Raw genomic sequence first — 25,059 nt, 5'->3', positions numbered from 1 at the left:
GTACCAATATAACTTTTTCTTTTTGTTTTACTTGTATGCAGGTGTCTATAGTCATTCTTCTTCATTCCAGTCCTATTGAAGTGAAAACACATCACAACAGCATTCAACAAATGAGTGACAATAAGATGCACTTATATTTCTATCGAGAGATGAAGAAGCGACTTCGAATAATGCTATTCTGGACTCCACAATACATTGTATCATGAATATCGTGTGTACGTAGGCATACAGATGGCTCATGAATTTAAACAGGTAATAAACACTTGTGCACTGATACCACATCAGGCTACAACTGTGAAGTTAAAAGGCTCTGTCCATTGGGACATCAGTTCCAGGTATTCCTATGAAAGAAGATTTTAATTTTGACAAACTGAGCTATTGAGAAGAAAAGGAACCCTCCCAAGTTAATATTTCTTGGGCTTCTTGAATGGAACTTCGGATGCTGAGGCCCTCATCATGATTCCCCATTAACCCAGCAGGGACATTCCGGGTTCTTAATTATTCGTTTATCTATTCGAATGGTGTCTTCTAAGGTTGTCTGTGAGCAACCGTGTGGTGATCCCACAGACAACCACAAACTCCCACAGATGCACACTGGCCTGTTTATAACACCCACCGGGATGTGTACCTAGAGAGGCCATGAGACACACATTTAGAAGCCCAGGCACACACGCATACACACTCGAGATGCAAAATGGTTCAGCAAAGTCTAGGGTGACTCTGCTGAACTGGCACCGCTCTTCTGGGCTCTGTGTTTGCTGAGACATATTCACCCTGTTCACCTCTTGCTGTGCGACTCACTACACTCCAGGAATGCCAGCCACGAGCAAGTAGAACAAACCCCAGATGGATTGAAACTCTAATCGGTTGATAGAGCGTACCTGCATATCTCTGCATTGCCTGATCTGTCTGTGAGTGTGTGCGGCACCGCGGGCTCTGCTCAGCCGGAACAAACAGCTGGACGTGGTGCAGCGTGTACATTATTGCCACTCCTGGACCTATGTGCAGTGGGATTGGAGGCAAACGTGTGGGAGGCCATGTGGGCTACTTGGCAATTAGCCAACTGTAGAGCCAGCCAAGTAGATTGGACATAGTTTCCAGGACTGTTTTGTGATCCTGGGCCATCCAATGTATCTGTTGGTGCCTCGGTTCCCTCCTTACGCACCAAAATATGAGCGCTTAGAATTCCAGTAATAAATTGCTAAAAGAACAAGCATTGGCATATTCAATAGGTCTCACTTTTGGGACCTTATAAGTATTTGGTTATGCAGCATAATATCCTTGGTGCAACAACATAAACTGTTGCATGGCTAAACACTTATAAGGTCCCAAAGGTGATACCTATTGGCTAGCTATGCCAATTCTTGTTTTTCTTATGCCCCTGGGGAGGTGACAGAGTAGAGAATGGGTGTTTGGGGGCCGCGGGAAAGCATTTTTTATCTTTGAGGAGGAGCTTCATCCCTATGCAGGCAGGTGGTAATAGGGGAAGGGTAGGTGGGGTGACACAGCCCCACAGGTTGTTCTCAGTCTGGAATCTCCAGCCTATAAATATCGAATCTGGAGTTTGAGGGACCACTAAATCTGGACACCGAGGCTCCCGAAAAATTGTAGTTGCAAGGAGCGGTGCAATACCCCGCCACACCCCCCTTGCAGATACTGCCCCGGCCAACCCTTAATGAGTGCCTTAGTTGATGGGCTGCACTTAACATCTTGTACAGGCAGTGACACAAGGAGTGGATGTTTATGTTTGAATGAGTAAACAAGCATAGGGACAGCAGGTAGTCTGAGAAGATGTCCATTTCAGGTCTAACTTGGGCAGGAGCCTTTAGGGGAACATCTCCCTGGAACACAAAAAGGATCATTTTCCGAGTTTCTTGGATGCTAAACCACCTGCATCTCAGGCTTCTTTTGCACATCAGAGCTATTTCAATCGTGCCTTCATGTGCTGCAGGCAGCTTTGATAACGAGTGCCTTATGAAGCCAGTTTTAGATGTTTTTCGTTTACTGATAGATTTTAAATATTTATTCCGGCTGATATAGAAAATCTCCCTCTCTTCTTTATGTTTTTCCCTCTCTGTATGTATCCGATCATGCTCATATTGACATTAATTTCAAAGGGGGGAGAGGGGGTACTTGACCATCATCTAACATTGAAATTACAGTGCGCCTGGTGGAACTTAAAAACGTAAAATTGATGCTACAGATTTTGCTAAACTTTTTTGCATGTCGGTTTTGAGTTGCCTCGAGTCATCAATTGGTCGCCCTGGGGAGACTAACAGAACCTATTTTACTGGTTGAAGAAGGGATGAGGACAGTAATATGAGCATAAGGGGAATCTCCCATATATGTCTTGAAAACCTGAGGCAGGCTAGGAGGAAATGTGAATTGTCTTTTTTCATGATGTTGAAGTATGTATTTCAAAAGGTGCCTCTCCTTCTGAATGAATATATCTTTAAACAAATGTGTCACTGTGACAGGGTCCTCTGCTAGCTCTCCCACCATAGAAGCACAAGTAGAAAGTACAGGCCCAATTGTTACTTTGTCATCCCCCTGACTAACTCTACTTTCATTAGCATATAAAACAGCCTTAAAAGTTATCCGTAATTGAGACACATCCACAATCTGGTGATTCTCAAATATATTGCCTTCAATACAGTTAGAGAATGGAGGAAGAAGAACAAGTGTGTAGATGGGCGGGAGCATCAGTTTTGCATGTGTAAGGGGCTGTGTATGTGCTTAGTAGGTACATGTATGTGATAGATGGGAAAAAAAGAATAGACATGTAAGGCAAGTCTGAAAGGGGGTGGAATTGTCATGTATAAAGTTTATGGTTTTGTGAGGTAGGATTGAGAGGTATATATTTAACTTGGAGTGTACGCTAGTCAGAATCACTGCTAGGTCACTGGACACTGCTAAATAGGTATGAAGGTGTAAGGGTATTATGGTTAGTCATATGTATCCTCCTATAAATCATAGGAAGATACAGGGCAAGACAGTCAGGTGCATCTTTATATATATATATATATATATATATATATATATATATATATATATATATATATATATATATATATATATATATATATATATATATATATATATATATATATATGGTCTTTAAAACAAAATTCAGCCCATTTTTCTCTGGATTGACAACACAGCTGTCGGCAAGATTTATGCTTACCATTTGTTTGTAAAATACATATTGTGCAAGGCCTGCTGCACTGCCCTATGGCAAAAAAAACCCATAAATGAGACCCATTCCCTATCTTTGATGTCACTTTCAGTTCTGGATGACACATTCAAATCACAAGCTTGAATTTTAAGAAGAAAACAGCTTAAAATATAGGTAAAGAATAGGTAAAGAATATGAGGAGAAAATGGTATTGAAGTCTCAACCATTTTGAGTAAGTGAGTAACAAAGCACCATTTTCTTGGAAAACAATGAACTCTTAAAATACCAAAATAGTGTGAAAGTTTAATTAGTCTTTCTTTTATGTCCACTTTTCCAGAAATGTCATGATGTACAGGTATACCTACTTTTGGTTTTGGAGTCCTTAGCTTAACAGTGTTCCAAATGTGTTTCTAAAGCATGAATAACCTTGCCTTTCAACTCCTTCCTTACCCAGGCTCCAGATAAAGCGTAGTGTGAGTGTACGCACTGGACTCATGACTGACCTATCTTTTTATGTGTGGAGTGCTCTGACCCTACTGTGGAGTCTCAGCAGTCACAAACTTACTATTAACTTGTGGCTGTTCCTTTGTGTATAATGGCTTAATATAATTTGGTGTAGCTTGCATCTGTATTTTATTTAATTCTTTTCATGTTACTTTTGACAACTAATTGTAGTCAGTCGTTCTGCCTGAACGTTTAATTTTTGGATTTGGTTCACCTACATAAACTACAAAACACTTAAGGAAATCTGACAGTATTTCTTGGTTTGTAGATAAAAGGGATTAATATTGTCTGTCTGCAATTACATATGATGCTTCCATCAATTGTGTATTGTGATTAACAGTTTGCAAATGAAAATGAAAACAGAAATTGTAACTTTTAGTTCATTGAATATATACAAATTATAATAAAAAATATAGGCATATTAGATATGGTGGTAGTAAAATGACAACAGTTATCTGTAACACTGTTTGATTTCCGAAGTATGATGTATCGTTTGGGACAATAGGTATTTTAGTCTGTATTTAAATCAATGCATTGTTTTTGCAATTCTTTCCATAAATTAAAGAATATGGATGGACATATTGTTTGTTGAATACAAAAATAAGATTAAAAAAATAAAATAAAATGAATATAAAAATGCTTTCCTCAGTACAAACATTACAGTTTCCTTTTATGTGTATGCAATTTCACTATCAATATCAGTCTGATTTGTTTGTTGTTATTTGCTTTGCTTTCTTTTATATCCCGACAAAACTAATTTCGAGACAAGGCTTGGTCCTTCTTCAGATCTGTACACTCTGAGGCTGAAAAAGGATTAACAGGAATAATGTTCATTTTGTACAGACAGGTTATTTTATAGTTTCACGAAATAGGAGACAAAGGGTGCATTCTGAGGATAATTTTCTATACACTCAACAGCAAATTTCAGATGGAATACCAGTTCTTCACTGTGGGATTCTGCCTAATATTCATACATGGTAGAATATCTTTCCTCATGTGTGAGACTCTACCTTTTATGTATGGAATACCCATGGTGAAGAACTTGCATTAGAAGTAATTTACTGTTGTTTCTCTTGTCATTGTCATCAACAAGAAGGCATCTCTGGATTTCCCAGCATTCATCTCAACAGGAAGTGACCCCTGCATTTCCCAGCATCCATCTATTATGGAATGACATCACTGCATTTGAAAAAGCAAAATCCTAGAGTGTCCCTCGCTTGTGTTTTCCAAGCTAAAGGTGACCAAGACAATGGTGTTACCTCCTGGACCATGAAGGACCTAGACTCGGAGCTCCCTTGCAATCAAGGTAAGTTACTCATGATCATGTACCTCTCAAATACACTCAAAAACTATTTGCATACCAAGTGTTTGATACAAAGCAGCTTGGGAGGATTTTCCAACAACTGGTAACCAGTGCCGCACACTCAAGGCAGGAAAGATGTGTGCTTGTTGCTTTACTTGTAAGAGGAGTCTAGAGGCACTGTTCTAAGTTTTTGTAGTCCTCTCATAGTTGATCAAGTTGAGCCCTGCCACAGACCATTAGAGCAGTCCAGTTTTGATAGGACAAGAGTGATGGTAGCATGAACCTTGTGTGAGAATCCTAGATGCAGTAAGATGTGTTGCAGTATTTTCATTGTGAGGAAGCTTGATTTGACTCCCTTATTCACTTGAGGAATCATTGACTGTTTGGCATTCATGGTACTTCCAAGGTTGTTTACCTCCCTTGATATTTTTGGAAGTGGTCCTAGATCATCAGCCCAGGCGCAGAGAGGTTTGTAGGTTTTCCAGTCACCACAGGTGAGTATCTCGGTTTTGGAGGCATTCAATGTGATGTCGCTCCATGTCATTGGAGGCAGATCCTTCTCCCTCTTGGGCCCTCAAGCTTGGAACAGCATGCCTGCTGAGTTACGCAAAATGGACAATGAGCAGTCTTTTAGAAAGCAACTTATGACCTGGCTTTTTACTCTTTTGCACTTTCCAATTTTAGAAGTATTTTTGCAGGGGAACATCCTTTACAACGCGGATGTTACCCCGCAGTGCAGTTACGACGCGTCTTTTACAATGCAAGTCGTAAGCACGACTTGCGCTGGAGGGTGTTCTAGGCTAAGGAAAGGAATAGATTTACTATTCCAACACCTACCCTACTGTACGTAGGCTGGTGTTGGAATAGTAAATTTAACTATTCCTAAGTCCAGCACCCCTACAGCGCAAGTCATGGTAACAACTTGCTTTGTTAACTGTAAAAAATATGAGGTGTTGAAATGAAGTAAAAAAGCTGCATAAGGGGGCAGCAGAAAGGCATGCTATTCTCCTAGATTTAGAGAGGAGGTGTCTAAGGGATAACCCCTGTGCAGATAATAAATTCATATTGTTTTAAGTAATTCTGACAGTCTCGCAGGGCTCTCGCGTGATCATGAATAGTAAATAGGAGTAGATGACTCTCTATTAGTAGGAAAACATATTGTGGTCCTTGTTTTTCAGATGAAGTGAGTAACAGATAAGTACTGTGATGAGTAAATAGTTAATTCTTATTTTCAAAAAATGTTATGAACACACTATAAGCAAGATGGCTCTTTTTAGAGCCACCCTATTGCAACATTATGTGATCATTTCTTGGTATAAATCCCTTTTATTTTTGGAATACTGACACCAGCAAGAGTCTCGCAGGAGGACACAAATCCCTGCTCCAACCTGTATATATGTCCAGCTCTCGCAAAGTTTCCCAAGCTGAAACATTCAAACTGTATTTAATACATAATAGCCCTGTATCATAGGGTGTCAGCATTAGACTGTGCAAGCACACAAGCCTCTGTACTGTATTCTTTCTCTGGATAAAGATTTTATATACCCCACTCTGTTTTTTTATATGATCCTGCAAGAATCTCATGAGATCATAAACAGTTTTTGTAGACTCTCCAATAATACCTTTTCACAGTATGACAAAAGTGCATAGTAGGGTGTAAAGAGACACTGCAGTCTTAGTAACACCTCTCCGTAGTCTCACCACTGTGTATAGTAGAGTATTGGGACAGAATGGCCTATCCACTGACATCTTCCATGAAGGTAACCCATGTGTAGAGTAGGGTGTACAGGGACACTACCTCCCCACTCATACCTTTCCCCAAGATCAGCAGTAGGCATAGTAGTGTAGGGAAGGTACACACCTCACATGTAAGACCTTACTATTCTATAGTAAGTAGAACAAGTACTGGATTCTCCACTGAGACTTCTCCCCAGGAAAATAACCATATATAATAGGGTGTGGGAATGGATTTGACTGTCCACTTCAGATCTCCCCAGGATGACAGACATATACAGGAGTGTGTAGGCAATCATTCTCCACTCCAGTAACACCTATTTCCAGAATAACATAAATATGCAGTATGAGGTTGGCAAGGTGTAGCCTCTCTGCTTAAACCTCTCCCTAGACCAAAAGGGGTACGTAGTGGTATATTGGAAGGAAGTGACCTGTCCGCTAACACATCTTACCAGAGTGAGAGGTGACTGTAGTAGGGTTTGAAAAAATGTATCTCTCTGCTCCAACCTCTTCACAAGCTGGCAGGTATGCATATTGGGCTGTAGGGAGGAACTGATTGGGACAGGTCAAACAGTCATACAATAGTCTTTGTAGTTTCCGGAGTATTCTTTGTTGTGAGTGAACTGGGATATTTTGGGCATCTGGAACAACAGCTCAAACACAAAGGCAGCCAACATGTGTCTCACCCCCTAGTGGTATGCAGGCGTTGGGCTTTTTCAAGGCTAAATACAGAGAAGTGCATCGTAAGTGAAAAAACAAAAAAGGCAAAGTTTGCTTTCTGTGACATCCATGTACCCACCTCCTAAGCAATCTCTGGTGTATCTATTCATGCACCTTTTAGGCCATACAATAATTAGTGAGTGCTTCTTTATTGCTTGACCTATGTTTCTATAACCACATTTCCACATATTCATGTAGACTTTGTGTGTAATTTATATAGCGCGCAGCTACCCCAACGGGGTGTCCCGGCGCTTCTGAGTGAAAGCAGAGTGATAGTCCTGGGGGAATTAACAAAAGAGAAAAGTTTTTAGTGCCTTACGAAAGGGTAATTCTTCCTGGATCATCCTAATTGCGATCGGGAGTTTGTTCCAGAGAGTTGTGGCACAGCCCTGGAAGGTTTTACCTCCAGAACGTGCTTTCCTGAATCTTGGTATGGAAAGCAGATGTTGGGAGTTGGAACGGAGGTTCCGAGAGTTACAATAAGGACGGATACTAACAGAGAGGTAGGCCGATCCCCTACCCCTAGTTGCTCGATGGGCTAAGGTCATGGCTTTGAATGCAGCTCTTTGATGGATTGGAAGCCAATGTAATGCTCTGCGATGTGGCGAAATATGGGTGCTTAGGGAAACCCCAAAGACCAGCCGAACAGCCGCATTCTGGACTGTAGACTGCATAATGGGTCTACTCACCTACTACTATGGAAGGCCTTGTGATTGCCTATCGAGACATTCCATGTACCTGATCCAGATATGGCTTCTATACCTCACATAGGAAGATGATCTATATTCCCAGCCAAGACCCTGTCATGTTTACTTATGCAATTGGAGGTGCAATTATTGTCTCATGGCACACATATGTGTAATTGGGATGCATGTCAGCCTGTACTGGGTTTTCTTATCCTTCGTTTAGCACGGACTAGACCTTCTTTAGGCTATGCCTGCTGAACTCTCACAGTGTTCCCTATTTTAAATGTTCTCTTTAGCTTTCTTTATTCCCACTGAGACCCATCATCCACGCATCTCTCCACCATTTTAATATGGCGCCTAATCTCACAATGAAGGCTAGATATTCTATGTTCCAGGGCACGACAGTGCCATGTTTATTTATTTAGACAATTGCTGGTGTTATTACTGTCCTGCACTCACATGCATAAGAGACGTATGCCAATATGCACTGGATTTCCCTTGTTTTTTGTTTTTAGCACGGACTTGACCTCCTTTCAGGTTGTGCCCTATGAATTCTCTTGGTGCTCCTGATTTTAATGTCTTCTTTACCTCTATTCATACCCACTGATACCTTCCACCCACAAATCCCCTCCCTATTCTAATATGGTGTCCAACTTCACAATGACAACCAGATATTTCAAACTTCATTTCACTTCCAGGTCAATAGCTCTTTCTGCATGTCACTCCCTTAACGCTGCACCGTCAATAGATACCGCAGAGACTAAGTAACGATCAACCATGCCACAATACTCTTTGCACTCCAGGCATGATGTACAACCTAGACCATACTACTGCCCCACCCCCTTGATGTTATCGTAGCCTTGCAACTACCAACACCGTACCTCATGTTGTACAATCAGGCACTACATGCTTGTTGTAGTTTATTCTTCTACATCCCAGGAAAGCATTTACGCTCCTTCACATCATTGGGGATGGCACACCTTGTTGTTCTCACATGTGAGTACTGTAACGCCGCCTTATTTCTTTTTAAGCTTCTTCCTAGTTTTATAACATGTTACTTATCAACTCTACATTACAGGTTGATCTTCTCCATATTTACGAATGCATGCACCCTACCGGATTACACTATCTACAGCATTTTTGCTTCGCTTTATCACATTTATTTTTAACGTTCACAACATCAGTCGAGGTTACCCCAGCATGCCCTTTATCACTGGCACCTTACAGCTCCATCTGATACTAAAACAAAACTTTACAGGCCATGTTTTTATTCTCTTCATTTTTTCTCCTGCTTCCCATGCTACTCTCTGACTTTACAGTACACTTGTTTCTGGCTCGGTCACAAAGGACTCTATAGGGACTAATTTCTCTGCACTATGATGATTTGCATCCATAAATTGAGAAGCCTTTCACACCTTTCAAACTCCACGGTTGGATAGCATAGTATTTAAAGAGCTCGCAAGGTGCAATAACTAAGCTGCCTTTGGTTTGCCATTTCTATCCTTCCCTATTGCTTTTGCACTCAAAACTGTGCTCACATCTAAGGAGTGAGGCCCCTGCATCCTGGGGCATAGCACGCACAAGCATCTCTTTGGTGTTGAGCAGAATCACCAGTTGTGGGACTCAGAGTGGCCCGCTTCATCGTCTGTGCCGTATCTCTCTCGTGCGACACTTGACTGCATGCCCATTGTGTGTGGTGTCTGAATCACAAGTTGCGACCCTCAGATGGAAGGCGCATCCATAGTAGTGCCTCATTCTACCTCATGCCGTACTACTGAACTTGTGACTGTGTGTGTGTGGGACCGGATTGTCTGGTGTGACTCGTATCATCGTGCACCAGCTGTTGTGTCTCATTTCTGGGAGGCACGGCAAACCCAACTGGAGGTGAATTGTGACTGGATTGTCTGGTGTGCCCTGTATCATCACATAAGTTGTTGTGCCTCATTTCTAGAGAGGGGATGTATTTTATAAACCAAATTGCCTAAAAGGAGCTCATCCCATCACCCAAAAATTCACAGACAAGGTGACAAATCATTACACGACCAATGCAAACACATTGGACTCAATGAAAAACCACCAGCACCAACCCTTTTCCAAAATAAACACTGCAAGAGCACGCTAACCCAGCTTTTCCATTCCTTCCAATAAATATCACACAAGTAATTTATGGACAGGGTCAAGGCAAGCATGCCTGTCAGCAGACCCTCTGACCCATGTCCACCACAAACCTTCAAGAAAGTATTCTAACTACCTCTGCTGCCACACCAGTAAGAAGAATCATCAACAATTCCTTGACTATGGTATTATTTCTAGAACATTTTAAAAAGTCATGCATGTGCCCATTACTAAAGAAAACAAACCTGGGACAAATTAACCCCAACAAACACAAATCAATTAATTTCAAATGGACCGTCCCTGTGCAAACTGATAGAAATAGCAGCATTACCTAGATGTCACAATTGATTGAAGATAATTCCATACTTTATGATTTCTAAACAGGAATCCGTCCATAAATATTAAGTTCCAAAAGATTTTGATAACTTCGCTGGGGTCCAATAAACCTGGTAAAGGGTAAATAAATAATTAAGCTTAAAATAGGCTGGTTTATCTATCTCACACAGCAGTGAAAAGGAAGCCAACCAACCATTGTATAAATCAATATTTTCAAAAACATTTTGCCATATGTTTTGAATGTCGTCCATAACATTGTCCTCTGCTTCAATTAACATTCGATACCACCAGGCTACCTCTTTATTGATTTTCTCTGTCCTCATAGCCTGGATTAACCAACTATCATCCTGGTGTTCTACCCACTGTTGTCCAGCCCACCAAGCTGAAAGTTGATAATATTTAAATCGGGTTAATTCTCCTCGGGTATATAGGGACAAAGATTCCCACGTCATCAAGTTACAGCCTGTTTTCAGATCTCCCCAATAGAAAAAGCCTGCTTGCTTCAATGGCAAGCTAAGCGCGTCATCTAGACATTCTGGTGTACCTGGCGAGCCCCAAATCGGAGAATAATCAGAATAATAGGTTACTCTCATCTTATTTCAAACAAAAACCCAATTTTTCACTGCCTGTAACAAAATCTTAAGTCGAACCTTTTTGAAAAATGTTGGATCCTCAAACTTGAACAAAAATTTACCCTGGTCATACCCGTATTCCCTCAACATAGCTCCATAAATAGAACCCAATACAGAATCATCTGGCGTCCTTAATAACATCCTAAAGTTTTTGAAGTGAAAAACATGCATGTAAACCCGTAAATCCGACAATGCCAAACCCCCCTTCTCCAACCTCCTTCTAAGCCTTTTCCAAAAGATATGGGCACCCTTTGATGCCCATAGAAAACTAACGATCTTACCCTGCATCTTACCAAGTTCTTTCCTTTCAAATGGAAGAGGTATATTATTAAAGATAAACATTATCTTTGGAAGGATGATCATTTTGATCAAATTCACCCGGCCATATATATTCAGAGGGAGATTTGCCCACCAATTCAATAGGTTCCCCACCTCATTACTAATGTTTTTCCAGTTTACGGTAGGAACATCCACTAACTTTTGAGTAATTTGAATACCCAAGTATCGGATCTGAGATTTGATCCCCGGAGTCACAGGTGTTTGATTCGAATATATATGATCTTACAACGCTAACAAGTACCACGCATGGCATTACTACGCGAATTTTACTTTGCATGTGTCTTTACCACGCAGCATTTTACAACGCATGTTTTTACACCGCAATAATAACGTTATGAAACATCTCACGTCCCATTGAAATTTAAATAATGATACTGATAGGCTACATAATTATTCAAAACTGCAGTACGAAGGAAAAGATCGATGTTTCAAACAATAAAAAACAACAGATTCCCTTACATTTAAAATTTCTTTTTTTCATAATGCGCCTAAATAATACCTTTATTAACAAAGTTTAGATTCTTATCTGACCCATGAACGTCTTTCACCGTCAGCAATTTCTTCCACCTACCATGGAAACAAGCATCAAAACACGTCTATCAAAACTGATAAAGGACTTCTATTATGACGTACACGTCTCCTTCTTGGTGAGGCTCTTTCCTTGTTCGTTTTGAGGCATTGTAGAGCGTTTTTTTACAGTTTTCTTCTTTATTTTTTATTATCCGCTTGTTTTTTTGTGGGAGGGAGACCCCCCCAGGTCCCCCAAGCCCCCTTTTTTTATTGGACCTTTTACTTACATGACACGCAAGATGAAGGAACGAAATCTGGAAGTAATTAAACTTGCGTGGTAATGGCGGTTGTGGAATGCACCCGTGTTGAAAAGACGTTTGCGTGGTAAGTGTGCCGTAGTAAACGTTACACGTGGTAATACCTTCTTAGTAAATGATGTTTCCCGTTTGATTCCACTCCTTTACTTCTGTTTTATCCCTGTTGACACTATAGCCAGAGACGTTCCCAAAATTCTCTGCTCTAGCTAGAAGTTTAGGAATAGAATGTGCAGGGTTTTTTGTGTATAAAATTAAATCATCTGCATATAATACCAATTTAGCCATAAAATTATTATATATAAACAGGGATATAGTAAGGTCTTGGCTAATTGATGCTGCGAATGGTTCAATGTAAATGTTAAACAATAGCGGAGACATCGGACATCCCTGCCTAGTCCCTTGCATAATCTTAAATGGATCTGTAAGTTCCCCATTAACTAAGACTACAGCTGTGGGAGCACTATAAATTACCTGGAGAGACTTAATAAAATTCTTGGGGAAGCCAAACTTTTCCAAGATGCCCATAAGTATGGCTAATGGACTTGATCAAATGCTTTGGCAGCATTGATTGCCACCATGGTTACTGGGAGTTTATAGCATTCTGTCAAGTCCATTATTCCCATGATTATAGCAGTGAGGTCATTGAGCTGTCTTCCAGTAATGAATCCCCTCTAATCTATGTGGATAATGTTTTTTATAATTTTGGCCACCCTAGTCGCCATAATCCCCATAAACACCTTATAATCCGTATTGAAAAGTGATATAGGCCTATAAGTTTGGCTATGAGTGGATCCTTATTTGGTTATAAAACTAAAACTATTGTTGCCCCATCCCATGATGCCGGGGCATCATCCCAGTCCCCCCATATGCTATCAAAGAGTTCTCTAAATACTGATATTAAACTGTCCTCTAATGTTAAATATTCCTCTACAGGGAGGCCATCTGGGCCCGCTGCCTTTCCTCTTGCCATCCTTCTCAACATGGTCTGAATTTCTTCCCCCATTATTTCAGAAGCTAAAGAGGAGATCTGGTCATCACTAAGAGATGGAAGCTCTACGCTATCCAGAAATTCCTTATTTTTTTCTGCCTCAGGATTGATCACCTCATTATATAATTTGGCCATATACCTTCGTACTTCTGCCCTAATTTCAACATTAGTAAGTAAAATCTGACCCGTAATACCCTCCCTCAAACTACTAATTTGATTTCGGACTCTATCTGTTTTAGCCTTCCAAGCTAAATGCTTACCGCTCTTCTCCCCATAAGAAAAGAAAGTTCTGAAGTTTGCTGACCTTCCATCTGTTTACTAAAATATTATCCAAGAAGCTCTTATATTCTACTTGAAGATTCTCTATCTCCTTGGTAAGGAGTGGAACCCTAGAAAAAGATTCTAAAGAGGCCCTTTGTAGTTCCCGCGCTTTACTTTGAATATTTTCAAGAAGGGCCTTCTCTCTCCTTCTATGAGTGCGATTCTTCCGAATCATAATAGATGTAATCTCTGACCTTAGAAATGCCTTATAGACATCCCAAATAATCTGTGGCTTTGCTGACCCTCTGTTAGCCTGGAAAAACGTCAAAGTTCCTGACGTAACTTTAGTTGAACCGCATCATCAAGTAAAATTGTCCGATCTAATGTCCATCTTATAGCTCCTCACTTTCCCTATTCAGGGTGACGTTACAATAATGGGTCAGAATCTGACTAAAACGTTTCACATTCAGAGACCAGATCATCCCACAAATCATCGCTGGTCGCCAAAGACCAGGACCAACTCGATAGTACAGGAGAACAAGCAAAATGAAGGATCGAGACCTAATAAAAACATAATGTGCCACCATCAAACTGAGACTGCCAATGCTACATCATACTCTTACATCATACTAGCCCCAGAATACAAATCAAAGGGCCGCCATGACATCCTCCACAGAGCAAACATACTCAAATGATAGAGGGGATCCCTGGATTCATGGGCTTAGTATCGGATGAAATCAAGGCTATCGAGTTCCTCCCACCAAGAGGAACACAACCATCGGAGGTAACTCTGGTGACATTCAAGGAGGCAAAGTGGGCATCCACGTTTTTGAACAACAAAGCAACCTTAAGGGAATGGGGTATTCGAGTCTACCCATACTCCTTGCCGGGCTACCCAATCACACTCCTCAACCAACTACCATCACCTAAAAAAACTAGGATAACAAGGCAGAAGGGTCAAGAAAAAACCTACTCAATTCTAAAAAATGCCTTAGGGCCAGAAGAAGACTGCAACATTCAATTCAGAGACGTAGCCACCAAAGACATTGGCCAAAGATGGGACTGGCTCCCAGCAATTTTATCAACTAAAAGCCACGAATGACCAGCTAATCCTATGATCACGCCAATCAGCACAAAAATTCCAGCGCAGCCACCACAGTCAGGAGCAGCATCCAACTCACCATCAGAACAAATTACCCTACTATGCTCCTGGAACATAAGCGGCTTACACCAAAAAATTGGGGACCCCGACACGCAATCTTTCTTGGGGAATCACTCAGTAATAGCACTACAGGAAACCTGGGCTTTACAGGGGTGCTCAGTGCTCGGGTTCACTGAGACATGGAATCCAGCAACCAGGGACAGTCGCTTTGGACACTCGAAAGGCGGGCTGGCAACTTATGAATCAAACTCTATAAAAGCCCGAATAACACAATGGCCCCTTAAGGAAGACTGGATCCTAGGGGTCAAGATCGATCCCTGGCGGAAACACCCTCCCCTTTTTCTCTTAAATGTGTACATTAACCCCAGTACACGCACAAAAAAGGTCCATCTGACTCGTCTAACCGAGATTATGAACGATATAGCCACGGACCAACCCAATTCAGACTGCATAGTTACTGGGGACTTTAACATCTACCTATTTCAGGGGAACGTAGCAGATAATGATGGCCCCCCTCTAATCCAAATCATCGAGGCCACAAAGCAAACTAAACCGCTAGTACAAACCCAAAGTAATCTAGGCGACCTATGCGTGAGCCAATTTCATAGTGCAGGTTATCTTGTTATCAACGGCAGAACAGCCGGGGACACTCCACCAAAGTGCACATGGACAAACGGCTCAAAGCAATCCCATCTGGATTACACAATCTGCACCGCACCCCTGTTAAATTGTATCATTGACTTTAGAATACACCCAAGAATTGAAAGTGATCACAGGCCCCAGGTCACAGTCTTCAACATAAACCCAGAGTATCACAAAATGGCACCATCGACACTTCAGGGAACTTACACAGAAAACTTAAAGCGCCTAAAGTGGACTGAAGAAATCAGTTTGAATATTCTTCAGGCAAGCTCGGACATAATAAGACTGGGCCAGGAACATGAGGCCAGTCCAACTGAACAATGGTCCATGTTATGCTCCCACCTGATTCATCTGTTCCCTGCAAGGCATCAAGCCCAAAGGGCAACCCCGACGCATCAATTTACATTATCTCAGACGACGAAGTCACTAAAGAAAGCGAGAAATAAGGCCCCGCGGGCACTGGCCAAATTCCCGGGAAACAGTGATTGCATATCCAATTATCAAACCTCACAAAAATCACTCATGCGAGCGATCAAAAAGGACAAATGGGCACATGAAAAGCAATTCTCGAGTAAACCGGTGTGGGAAAGTAAGCAAACAAACTCAAGGAAATTCTGGGCGCTTATTAACTGCACCAGTTAAGGAACAGTGTGTACGGGGTCGGCTAACATCCCGGAATCAGACTGGGCAAATTTCCTGCTCGATCACTTTAAGTCTCCTGATTATCCAAGCCCTATTGGAAACACCATCGTAATTGAGACCAGCCGAGGGCATGGTCCTTTGTGGAGTATAACACATGAAAAGGTCTCGAATCTATTGTCAAAAGCAAGATCTGACGGGGCGCCAGGCCCAAATGGCCTGCCACAAACTTTGTTTAAATCAGATATTACCCTCTGGTCAGGAACATTGGCCAATCTCTTCAATTACGCATTAAGAACAGCCACAATCCCAGAGTCATGGCGGGGAGCCATAATACACCCAATTTATACATCTGGATCTCAGGCACACCCGAGCAATTATAGACTCATTGCCCTCCTGGACATTGAAGCAAAACATTATGTAGGTCTTCTATTAGAGGACCTAAGGTTATGGGTAAAGGACAATAAGCTTTTGCCAATGAACCAGACAGGGTTTGTGGCACACTCAGGAACCCGTACCAACTTGCTAGCAATAACAACTGCAGTCGACAGGGCAGTTGCAACCTCAAGATTAGTTCATTGCTGCTTTGTCGACTTCAAAGCAGCATTCGATGGAGTCCCCAGGGAGGCCCTATGGGCCAAACTAAAGATGTGGGGGATTCCAGAGAAACTACTAGAGGGAATAATTCAGCTCCACACTAGGACGTGGGTGCGGGTGAAGCTGGGGACCGGCACACATCTCTCACATAAACAAATGACAACTAGAGGAGTGAAGCAGGGATGTGTGCTGGCCCCTCTCCTTTTTAACTTATTTGCAGCAGATCTGTCGGCGGTCCTAGACGACACTAATAGTCACTCTCCGAAGGTGGGTGGCATGACTCTAAGCAATCTTTTATATGCCGACGACCTGGCTCTGTTTAGTTTAACCAGGGTAGGGTTACAAAGACTCCTCGATAAACTGTTTGATTATACGATCAGCAACCAACTCGAGGTTAACCTAAAGAAAACGCAAGTAGTTACCTTCGGCAAGAAACGACACACAGGGGGCGGCTGGTCATTCAATAATGTTAGTTTAGAAATTGACAAGTCCTATAAATACCTAGGCGTCCACCTGGACTCAAAATGTAGCTACAAAAAACAGCGTAGAAAGATCGGAATTAAAGTAGTGACCCTAATGGTGTCACTAGGCAAACTTGCGAAAGATCTTTCCGGTCCAACCTTGGCTCCCCTTTTGGAGGTAATGAGAGCAAAGGTTGGCCCCACTTTATCCTACGGTGTTGAGATTTTCAGTGGTAAAATGAACACAACCCTGAACCCACAGACCACTAAAATTTACAAAGGGGTGCTCCGGTTGCCAAAGACCGCCTCTGCATCGCAGATCAGGTTGGAGATGGGGCTAATAAACTATGAGGCCTCAGCCACTGGGGCATACCTTAACCTGTGTCACAAGTTAAGACAAGCTGAGCCAGGTACTTTAGAATCCCTAGTCTAGCAAGAAATCAGCCAGATAAATCCGGGGGGTTTGTACGGACGTCTTTTTACAGACGCCATTAACCAAATGTCAGCAAGCGATTTGTGGGCCCCAAACCCAGGCCAGATAGCATTTAAAAAAGCTATAAAAAAATGTGTGAGAATGACTTCTTGTCTCACTGATAAAGCACTTTTTCTGAAACGTAGCCATGCTTGGGTCACGATATACTCCTACAGACACCCGGTCCCAGCCTACTATCTGGCCAGCACATATCCATTATACCTGAAACGCGGCTTTATTGCCATCAGACTGGGTGACTGGCGTTTCTTGCAGGACTTACTGTCATGGCGACGTACATCGGAAGATCTCTCCTGTAGAGGGTGTGGGGAAACAGCGGAAACCATGTTGCATGTAAGTTGCCTTTGCCCAGCCCTTAACACAGAACGCAGGTCCGGATTAAAATTAGAATGGAATAGGCTGGGGGTTCCGTCCTGCAGGCAAGCCATCATGGCAGCTCTGAACCCGGAAAACACAGTGCTAAACATAACATTTATAAAATTTATCCAGCGAGCATATCACATCTTTAACTTAAGGAGACCATGCTAAAGTGCTCAATCTTTCTTTTCTCACCGAAAACAGTATTAACTGGCATTATTCTCAGCAACGTTAGACATAATTTGGTTATATCCAATGCAATCTGGCGCCTTGTTTCAATTTTTGTGATTTTAAAATACACTATGAGATAAAATCCCTTTTTTTGTAATGTTTGTTAATGGATCGTGCCTTTATATCTACACTCGTGTTGTTATTCCTAGAAGTTTTTATTCTAATATTCGGTCAGGCTGTGAATCTGTAAATTCTTTTAAAGATATGTTTTATATCTAAATAAAGATTATTATTATTATTATTATTAAAAAAAAATCCCCTCCGATAACTACTGGAACATTAACTAACAAGAGGGAAGCCTCCAGTTGAATCAGAGACTGTGAGTTATCTTGATTTGGGCCATAATAGCTCACACATACCATAGCCCTATTCAGGATTTTATTATTAGCCATTACCCACCTCCCAGATGAGTCTGACGAATGACCTTCTAGTTTAAAACCGCAATTAGTTCTTATAATAATAGCGACTCCTCTTGTGTTGCCTCTCTGTTTTGAACTAACAATTTCCTGAACCCATTTTGTAAACATACTTAAACACTCCTTCTTTTCCAAATGGGTTTCCTGCAATAATATAATATTAGCCTCTGATTTTTTAAGGTATTCCATAATACGGGCCACTTTTTTCCTAGATCTCACCCCACTCACATTCCATGAGATGAGATTTACTAAGTTTTTAGTCATTGGAAAAAAAAACTCTGCCCCTTTTATTATAAAGCAAAAGCAAGTTAAACATATATTTTTACTTAATCTGACAGGTAGAGGATCCAACTTTTTCCCCCCTAATGCTCCCAATACCCTGTGCCCTTCTTCCCTCCCCCCAGGGAACCCACCCAAATATCTCTTAAGGCGCAAGCGCCATTCGAGCTATCCCCATGCTAACAAGGTGAGCCTGGTATCCTAGCACATTTTTCCACATATGTACCTATTTACACAATAGCCATTATTACTTTGACTTGCAAATCATAATAAATTCCACTTTTGCAGCAGGTAGCATATTACTCTAAGAAGCTCTGATTGGCTCTAATGACTTTGCCTGATATCCTGACTTATATTATTCTTTTATCATACTGCAAAACCATATTGCATGCTCATAAGGGCCTGAGGAGGGATCCTCTACGAAGCCCCTCCAATCTTACTTAACAGGGGATCAACTTCCTCAGGTTGCCCGAAATTATAAATTTTATTGTTCCACATGACTTTCAACATAGCCGGGAACTTCATATGCACCTGCGCTCCCTTAAGCCTTAATTCATTGATCTTTGAGCCTAACAACCACTGACGTTCTGCTGTTCTTTTACCCATATCTGAACAAATTGAGTATGTACAATCCCCATATTTAGATACCTAAGACAAGGTCACATAGTCAGGGAACATGGCGGCTGGCTGACGCCAGTTGTGAGACACCCTGTGTGTGGAGGAGTGAGCCTGGGTCCTGGATGCCGAATGCTGAACGTTGAACGCTGAAATCTCAACAATTTGAGTAAGTGAGTAAGAAAGCACCATTTTCTTGGAAAACAATGTACTCTTAAAATAACAAACTAGTGTGAAAGTTTAATTAGTCTTTCTTTTATGTCTACTTCCCCAGAAATGTCATGATGTACAGAAATACCTACTTTTGGTTTTGGAGTCCTTAGCTTAACAGTGCTCCAAATGTGTTTCTAAAGCTTGAATAGCCTTGCCTTTCTACTCCTTTTTGTTACTCAGGCTCCAGATAACGCGTAGTGTGGGTGTAAGCATTGGACTCATGACTGACCTATCTTTTTATGTGTGGAGTGCTCTGACCCTACTGTGGAGTCTCAGCAGTCACAAAATTACTATTAACTTGTGGCTGTTCCTTTGTGTATAATGGCTTAATTTAATTTGGTGTAGCTTGCATCTGTATTTTATTTAATTATTTTCATGTTACTTTGACAATTAGTTGTAGTCAGTCTTTCTGCCTAAACGTTTAATTTTTGGATTTGGTTCACCTACATAAAATACAAAACATTTAAGGAAATGTGACAGTATTTCTTGGTTTGTAGATAAATGGGATTAATATTGTCTGTCTGCAATTACATATGATGCTTCCATCAATTGTGTATTGTGATTAACAGTTTGCAGATGAAAATGAAAATATAAATTGTAACTTTTAGTTCATTGAGTATATACAAAATATGATAATAAATAAAAAATATAGGCACATTAGATATGGTGGTAGTAAAATGACAATAGTTATCTGTAACACTGTTTGATTTCCGAAGTATGATGTATCCTTTTTTAAGTTTTGGGACAAAAGGTATTTTAGTCAGTATCTAAATCAGTGCATTGTCTTTGCAATTCTTTCCATGAATTAAAGAATATGAATGGCTGTATTGCTTGTTGAATACAAAAGTAAGATTAAAAAAGTTAAATAAAAGAAATATAAAAATGCTTTACTCAGTACAAACATTACATTTGTCCTTTTATGTATATGCAATTTCACTATCAATATCAGTCTGATTTGTTTGTTGATATTTGCTTTGCTTTTGTTTATATACCGACAAAACTCATTTCGAGACAAGGCTTGGTTCTTCTTCAGATCTGTACACTCTGAGGCTGAAAAAGCATTAACCAGAATAATGTCCACATTGTACTGATAGGTGATTTTATAGTTTCATGAAATAGGTGACAAAGGGTGCATTCTGAAGATAATTTTCTATACACTCAACAGCAAATTTCAGATGGAATGCCAGTTCTTCACTGTGGGATTCTCTCTAATATTCATTAATGGTAGAATATCTTTCCTCATGTGTGAGATTCTACCTTTTATGTATGGAATACCCATGGTGAAGAACTTGCATTAGAAGTAAGTTACTGCTGTTTCTCTTGTCATTGCCATCAACAAGAAGGCATCTCTGGATTTCCCTGCATTCATCTCAACAGTAAGTGACCCCTGCATTTCCTAGAATCCATTTATTATGGAATGACATCACTGCATTTGCAAAAGCAAGCTCCTGGAGTGTCCCTCACCTGTGTTTCCCAAGCTAAAGGTGACCAAGACAATGGCGTTACCTCCTGGACCATGAAGGACCTAGACTCAGTGCTCCCTTGCAATCAAGGTAAGTTGCTCATGATCATGTACCTCTGAAAACACACTCAATAACCATTCTGTTGTAAATAGAAGCAGGAGCCTGGTATCATGTAGGTTACTTTATTCAAGTCTTCAAGATGGTAAGTTAAGTTTCAGAGAAGACCCACCAGGAGTGACTAGCTTGCCACTCAGCCTGCCTGGTTCCAACTGCCAGTTGTCACCAGGTCAAGCCCCAAACACTCCATGATGTCACCCACGGTTCTAGTGGTGACATCATGTGAGTGACCATGAAATCCCCAGAGGTAGAAAGAAGACAGGCTAAATATAACACATTCTCATACCAATTATGTGATACAAAGCAGCTTGGGAGGATTTTCTGACACCTGGTAACCATTGCAACACACTCAAGGCAGGAGAGATGTGTGCTTGTTGCTTTACTTGTAAGAGGAGTCTAGTGGCACTGTTCTGAATTTTTGTAGTCTTCTCATAGTTGATAAAGTTGAGCCCTGAATCAGACCATTAGAGTAGTCCAGTTTCGATAGGACAAGAGTGATGGTAGCATGAACCTGGTGTGAGAATCCTAGATGCAGTAAGATGTGTTGCAGTATTTTCATTGTGAGGACGCTTGGTTTGACTACCTTATCCACTTGAGGAATCATAGACTGTTTGGCATCCATGGTACTTTCAAGGTTTTTTACCTCCCTTGATATTTTTGAAAGTGGTCCTAGATTATCAGCCCAGGCGCAGAGAGGTTTGTAGGTTTTCCAGTCACCACAGGTGAGTATCTCGGTTTTGGAGGCATTCAATTTGATGTGGCTCCATATCATTGGAGGCAGATCCTTCTCCCTCTTGCGCCCTCAATATTGGAACTGCATGCCTGCTGAGTTACGCCAAATGAACAATGAGCAGTCTTTTAGAAAGCAACTTATGACCTGGTTTTTTCTCTTTTGAACTTTCCAATTTTGGAAGTATTTGTGCATGATCTGCATAGTTATAGCAGATGATATCAAAGCCATTGATGAGATCTGGCAGTGAACTCCTGTAGATGTTGAAAAGTATGAATGAGATGACTCAACTTTTATCTTGTGTATAATATTTGTTCTGTTGAATAGGCAGTATGTTATCCAATGAGAGCTGTGCCCTCTGTTCCACCTTTGTCAAATGTTTACATGAGTGTAGGATGATCCACTGTGTCAAAGGCCACTCAAAGGTCCAAGAGAAGAAGGGCAGCAACTACCTTCTGTCCCACTGCATTTTTAAGATAATCACAGATAGAAATTAGGGCTGATTCAGTGCCTTTTTCTGCCCAAAACCCAGTTTGGGAGTTTTGAAGTATTGATATCTGGGCAAAAACAGCTATTTCTCTGAATTTGCACAGGAACGGTCCATTTGCTATAGTTCTTTAGTTGCTGGGGTCTTGATAGTCCAGGTTAAGTTTTTTTAGAGGAGGCATATGTATGCTTTTTTTAGATCCTCTTGGAAAACTTTGGAATAATATTGACAAGTGTTCTTATTGGGATTGCTCCTGAAGCTGGCCTGTTTACTTGCTTTGACAAGATCCAGGAATTCAGTTGGTGATTGTTTTTTAAAGCAGCATAGTTGCTATGCTTGCCTTTAGGCTGGTGGGTAGTGTTGGGAATGGATTGGAGCTGTGTTTTTTTTGTTTTGTTTAAGTAGATATCCAACCTATTTGCTTTAGATTCGTAATGGTTAGCCAGCTTCTCATAAAAATCTTGAGAAAACCCAAACCCTAGTCCTAGGTATCAATTACAACCCTAGCCCTATCAACCAATAATAACCCAACCCCTAAGCCCAATAAAAACCTCTGTAAATCTTTTCAGAAGTTTTGTGAAATTAAGTGCCAAATATATTTGTATATTTTGACAGTTAGGCTTGTGAAAGTTTTGCGAGCGTCCCACGTGAGCACAAAATCAAAAATGGAGCTCTGAGATTGGTCGAAAGGAGTGTTTTTTTCAGTGAGACGTCACTCTCTTGTGGGAGCGAGAGGCTCTCTGGAGTCTCATAATAGAAAGTATTCTGATTGGTTGGCTGTTGGAATGTTAGAAATGAAATTGCCACCTTGACAGTTTACTGTGAAAAATTGGAGGTGTTGAAATGAAGTAAAAAAGCTGCATAAGGGGGCAGCAGAAAGGCATTCTGTTCTCCTAGATTTAGAGAGGAGGTGTCTAAAGGATAACCACTGTGCATATAATAAATGCATATTGTTTTAAGTAATTCTGACAGTCTCGCAGGGCTCTCGCGTGATCATGAATAGTAAATAGGAATAGATGACTCTCTAGTAGTAGGAAAACATATTGTGGTCCTTGTTTTTTAGATGAAGTGAGTAACAGATAAGTACTGTGATGAGTAAATAGTTCATTCTTATTTTCAAAAATGTTTATGAACACACTATAAGCAAGATGGCTCTTTTTAGAGCCACCCTATTGCAACAGTATGTGATCATTTATTGGTATAAATCCCTTTTATTTTTGGAATACTGACACCAGCAAGAGTCTCGCAGGAGGAGACATTCCCTGCTCCCACCTGTATATATGTCCAGCTCTCGCAAGAGTCTCCCAAGCTGAAACATTCAAACTGTATTTAATACATAATAGCCCTATATCATAGGGTGTCAGTATTAGACTGTGCAAGCACAAAAGCCTCTGAACTGTATTCTTTCTCAGGATAAAGATTTTATATACCCCACTCGTTTTTTTTATATGATCTTGCAAGAATCTCATTAGATCATAAACAGTTTTTGTAAACTCTCCAATAATACCTTTTCACAGTATAACAAAAGTGCATAGTAGGGTGTAAAGAGACACTGCAATCTTAGTAACACCTCTCCATAGTCTCACCACTGTGTATAGTAGAGTATTGGGACAGAATAGCCTATCCACTGACACCTTCCATGAAGGTAACCAGTGTGTAGAGTAGGGTGGAATCACTGACAAAATATCGAAACTACAAAAATCGATATACAAAATAATTGTCTACTAAATATCGATAACAAATACATCGACACTCTATATTTAACTAATAAACTACAAAAACATCGATGACACATCGCAAAACTAAAATATCGACTCAAAAAATATCGTACACATTCTGGACCGTATTCATTTTGAATCTGTCTTAGTACATCTGGTATAACCTCCATAGATGGAACATCATGTGTTTTTGTGTAGATAGAAGCAAAAACTGTGCCCCAAGTGTCACAGTCCTCCACATGTGGTGCGATCCCCATTAGGAGACAGATAGTCAGAATTCTGTGTTTTTCATGAGGGGTAATATCAGGAAATACTGCCTCTATCTGAGTGATTTTTTGAGCCAACCAGAATGGAATTAGTTCCCGTTTTGTGGGTGTTTTACCAAGACATGATTGTATATTCTGTGGTGTAATTTATTTGTGTTCCCCTGTTGAGGGGTGTTTTGTGGAATTTTAATTGCAGATTGGACTGTTAAAGTCCGCTTGACAGATTGGACCAATTGGACTAATTATCTATAGATTTTAATTAGTTGTTTTAACTGAACTAAATTTCTCTGTCTGACATTGTTTCAATGTCGGGGTGTGGTGTGTAGCTGGCTAGAACCAGCCATGTGGCTCCTGGTCTACCTAGTGGACCGAGCCTGGTAATGTGATTTTGATGTTTTAGGGCGCCATTAAACAAAGAGCAGGTGCTCTTGATATGTTAGTGGAATTTCAACTTCCTCGAAAGGAGAGTATTCCTCTGGAGATTCCGCTATTTTGTAGTAGTGGAACTCATGTGTTACAGCATGTGCTGCTGGAAAATGTATCCAGGAATAGAATA

The 25,059-nt window shown here is 40.8% G+C and overlaps 1 protein-coding gene across 1 annotated transcript in view; it reads left to right on the top strand.

The window, feature by feature from the left end:
- LOC147707023 (adhesion G protein-coupled receptor F5-like) overlaps window positions 1-274 on the top strand; it is a 948,772-nt gene extending 948,498 nt beyond the window's left edge. Inside the window, exon 22 of the mRNA XM_086926247.1 lies at window positions 42-274. Within this exon, the coding sequence (XP_086782373.1) occupies window positions 42-79 (38 nt within the window). The 3' untranslated portion in view covers window positions 80-274. The remainder of the gene's footprint in view (window positions 1-41) is intronic.
- The last annotated feature ends 24,785 nt before the right edge of the window (window positions 275-25,059 follow it).

This window comes from Lissotriton vulgaris, chromosome 6 (assembly GCF_964263255.1).
Source record: "Lissotriton vulgaris chromosome 6, aLisVul1.2, whole genome shotgun sequence".
NCBI classification, from domain to species: domain Eukaryota; kingdom Metazoa; phylum Chordata; class Amphibia; order Caudata; family Salamandridae; genus Lissotriton; species Lissotriton vulgaris.
The sequence above is the reverse complement of the archived record's forward strand: the minus strand, read 5'-3'. Positions and strand labels throughout refer to the sequence as shown.